Raw genomic sequence first — 4,514 nt, forward strand, 5'->3', positions numbered from 1 at the left:
AAGCTGACTGAACGCTATTAACTTCGCTCCTTAAGACACCTAATTAACGCTCATTAACTTCGCACCTAAGACACAACCATGTGAATTAAGTGTCGAGGACGGCCGTCGTCTTGAAATATCAGGATTTTATGGTAAAAATTGTATTTTTTGTTATAACTTATTTGAGTTATTAATTTATTTTAGAGAATGGAATTAATAATATCTTCCACGAATGAAAGGAATTATCTAGTAGTGTTCAATTACTTATTCATACAATATATACAGCAGTAGATGTTAATAAAAAATAAAAATAATAACAATATTATTCACTGAATTAAAAGATTAATCTAAGAATTTAATTAAATAATTATATATATATCAATCATTTTCAATCAGCCGTTTTAGCCTTCGGGGTGGATTACTATCAGAGTTTAAAGTTAAAATTGATGATGGAATTTGATGCTTCATAGACCTTTAACGTGTAGAAATTTTCAAAATTTTAAATAAGTGGATAGTAGATATTCTACTATCCATATTAATATCAATCTGAAGGGTAACCGTCCAAAATGATGAAGACTAAGCCACACTTTTCTCCTCCAGTGAGGCATTTCTACGTTTTGGCGCCTCCAGCGTCCAACTTTGGTTCAGATTATTTACGATTTAGTACATAGGTTAGTTTACTTGACCAAAAAATACTATTAAAGTGAGAATGAGTTCCATTCTAAATTTAGTCTTATCTAAGTGATTTTTTTTTCGATCATGTAGATATTGCTGATCACTGAACAAAAATAAAGGATGGACGCTTCTCTGGTTGAAGACAAGATGGCAATCTCACACTCATCTGGTTACTCTATATTCATGTTTTTTAATCCGGCAAGAGTGTGTCCCACTTTTTTATTACCTAAAAGGTGTCCCCAATTTATCTCATGGATTTGTACTATTTTTTAATATATAATTGGATGTGGTGATGAACAAAAATCTCTAAGATTACTTTAAATAGAATTTTAAATTGAAATTGTAAATTGTAGCTCTTCCATCTGGGGCTGAAGTTTCCAAATTTCGCAAAAGATCTAAGATGTGCTTGCCTTGGTTCAACATTTAAAATAAGAAACACAGGAGGTGTCCAGGTGAGCACAATGCGCTATTGAGATAAAAAAAATATATGTCACATTAGGAGTGTACTGGTGAGAGAAACGCTCATACTTACTGTTGTGATAAGGCCAGAGAAAAACTAAATTGATTATAGGTGAGGAGGTAAATGAGGAAATAACAAAAACAAGTGGCAATAACAACATCAAATTGTTAGCGGAAGGTAAACAAAAGTATAAACAAAACAAATGAGATACTAGGAAAATATAGACCTTTATTTCTCAACAAGAGCAAAATGCTCACCGCTACACCCTCCCCACCCACGGGTTATTGCCAGTCATACTCCCTCAGTCAAAGGTGTTTAATTTGACTATGAGAATTGCTTAATTTTTATGAGAATTCCTTAATTCTTACAAGAATTCCTTAAAAGTTACAATGCATGTGTTACCGACACGTGAGAAACAATTAACAAAAATATTGAAAACGTTTTTCAATGTACCATAAATCCAACTCTCTTTTATTTAATCCTTTTCTAAGTAACTCAAAATTTAGATTATTTACACTTTTTTTTTCTGGCAGCTTGAGTTTCAAATTATGACCTTACTGTATTCTTATCACTGATTTTAATATTATATTATTTTCAGGCGGGATACTATCGAGCAAGAGATATCTTGTTGAATCCGGAGATGTACAACACATTCTTCCGTGGGTTTGGCGAAGAAGATTGGTTACATGTTAAGATAGACGGCTACTTGGACGAAAACAGACTCACTAAGAAGGAGAACTGCCTAGTGATAATAGCAACCATTAAGAATGCCCGTGTTGAGGAAAAGGCTAACCGAAACAAGAAACAGCGAAGAAAGGAAGATTAAAGGAAGGCATAATCAAATTAAAATTTAAATAAAACAAGCCTGAAGTAGAGTAGTTTATTTCATATATGAAAAAACACTGTTTAAATAAATTTTTCGATTCTTATAATCTCACTTTTTACTATTATTTAGGCATATAGCTTTCATTTATTTAAATAAAAATGATCATAAATGAAAATAAATATATAATTTTAGAGTAGGATTATACATACCTCATAAGATATTGTGGGTTGTTGTAAACATGTGTGTTGTATATGATTTTTTATATCTGTATATAATTGTGGAAAATATCCTCAATACTGGAGAACCAACCTTTTTAAGCTCTACCTACAGCACTTACTCATCCATAGACCTCACCATGTATAGTCCCTCACTATATAATATTAGTAAATGGACAGTATTACCCGAACTTTACGGAAGCGACCACTTACCAATTCGTTTAAAATTTAAAAACACTAACCATGACATAGCTAAAAAACCTAGATGGATCAAGGAAAAAGCTGACTGAACGCTATTAACTTCGCTCCTTAAGACACCTAATTAACGATCATTAACTTCGCACCTAAGACACAACCATGTGAATTAAGTGTCGAGGACGGCCGTCGTCTTCTAATGGAAAGCATATTGAAAAGACGTCTATTCCTAAAACAAAGAGCACCAGCAAAAGACCTTCCATCCTCTTTAATGAACGATGCAAGGAAGCAATTCGAAACCCTAGGAAAGCGTTGTTCAAAGAGATAGCACACAAATAAATTTTATAGAGTGTAAGAAACCAAGAGCCCGATGCAGACGAACAATAAATAATATCAAATCTGAATACTGGAAACAATGAATTGAAACTATAAATTCATCGACTCCCACCAATTTAGTGTGGGATAAAATCAGGAAAATGAAAAAAAAAACTATCCAGCAACCCGATACTCACTACTTTGTCACGGGAAACTGACCGATGACCCTGAAATAATAGCTGAAAATTTTGGAGAATACTACTCAAAAATCTTTAACCCACCCTCCATTCATTCAGATGATACAGAAGATCAGGAACCCGCCGATAACCCCATATATCTCCACAGCGAAGACCCAGAAAAAATATATAACTCTCCTTTCTCTATGTGGGAACTTAAATCGATTCTCCGAAATCTCAAAGGAACATCACCCGACTCCGACGACATCCATTACGTAATGATTCATTACCTTCCACAAAACTGTTTAGCCTGGCTACTCAAATTCTTTAATCATGTGTGAACTGGTGAATTTCCTAATGCTTGGGGAAAATCAGTAGTAGTTCCAATCCTAAAAGCAGGCAAAGACAAGCGCCAAAACAAACAGTTACCGCCCCATATTTCTAATAACTTGCCTCAGCAAAATAATGGAACGAATGATTTATAAAAAAATACTATTATGAAAAAACTTATATCCTCTAATTTTACGGGTAATCAAACAAACTGGCCAAACAGCTCAGGTCTTAACTTCTCAACCGAAAAAACTAAAAGTCTTTATTTCAGCAGAAAAAGAATAACACCTCCATCGCCAGAACTCACCCTAGGATATTCTCCGTTACCTTATGTTGAACATTGTAGATTTTTAGGCCTCATATTCGATAGGCGTCTTTCTTGGAACCACCACATCAGTACACATAGAAACACATGCATAGATAAAATTAAAATCTTAAAAGTCCTGAGCAAAACATCATGGGGGTGCAGATCAACGGTGTTGAAAATATACATAGCCTTAATCCGCTCCAAAATTGATTATGAAAGTTTTGTGTATGGCTCAGCTCGCTTCCAAAGCCTAGCCAAACTCGACATCATTTAGAACACCGGAATCTGCATTGCCACAGGTACCTTCAGGACCAGTCCAATTTTAAGTTTATGTGCTGAATCTGGAATATTACCCCTACTATTTAGACGACAACTATTAGCTACAAATTATTTTGTCTGGCTATACCTGCAACCCTCGCATCCGACTTATAAGTACATTTTCAATCCTAAATTCTCTAGACAGTTCCAACAGAAGATAAATATGATGTTTTGCTCAGGACTTTTAAGATTTTAATTTTATCTATGCATGTGTTTCTGTGTGTACTGATGTGGTGGTTCCAAGAAAGACGCCTATCGAATATGAGGCCTAAAAATCTACAATGTTCAACATAAGGTAACGGAGAATATCCTAGGGTGAGTTCTGGCGATAGAGGTGTTATTCTTTTTCTGCTGAAATAAAGACGTTTTTTCGGTTGAGAAGGTAATACCTGAGCTGTTTGGCCAGTTTGTTAATCGATTAAGAGCTTCTTTTAGTTTTTTTTAGATTTTAATTTGGTTTATGTCGTTCGAGCGGCACATAATAGTTAGATCATCCACATAGAGCATCACCTTTATTCCTCTGGGCATGTTTCTTCCCAAGTGATTAATGGCCAGGGCAAACAGAGTTGTGCTGAGAACACATCCTTGTGGTACTCCAATTTTTTGTTCGAAATTACCAGAGAGATGATTTCCTATTCTGATTTTGAATGTCCGTAGGGACGAGAACTGCTTGATGAATGTTATGAGATTACCCGTAAAATTTAAGGATATAAGTTTT

General features: G+C 34.6%; 1 protein-coding gene across 1 annotated transcript in view; it reads left to right on the forward strand.

Moving 5' to 3' along the window:
- LOC106690367 (uncharacterized) overlaps positions 1-2,064 on the forward strand; it is a gene marked incomplete at its 5' end in the record, with an annotated part of 9,439 nt that extends 7,375 nt beyond the window's left edge. The window contains 1 exon segment of the mRNA XM_014435780.3: positions 1,713-2,064. Within this exon segment, the coding sequence (XP_014291266.1) occupies positions 1,713-1,940 (228 nt within the window).
- Between the last annotated feature and the right edge of the window lie 2,450 nt (positions 2,065-4,514).

This window comes from Halyomorpha halys, unplaced genomic scaffold (assembly GCF_000696795.3).
Source record: "Halyomorpha halys isolate HHAL.00 unplaced genomic scaffold, Hhal_1.1 Scaffold1681.1, whole genome shotgun sequence".
Classification (NCBI taxonomy): domain Eukaryota; kingdom Metazoa; phylum Arthropoda; class Insecta; order Hemiptera; family Pentatomidae; genus Halyomorpha; species Halyomorpha halys.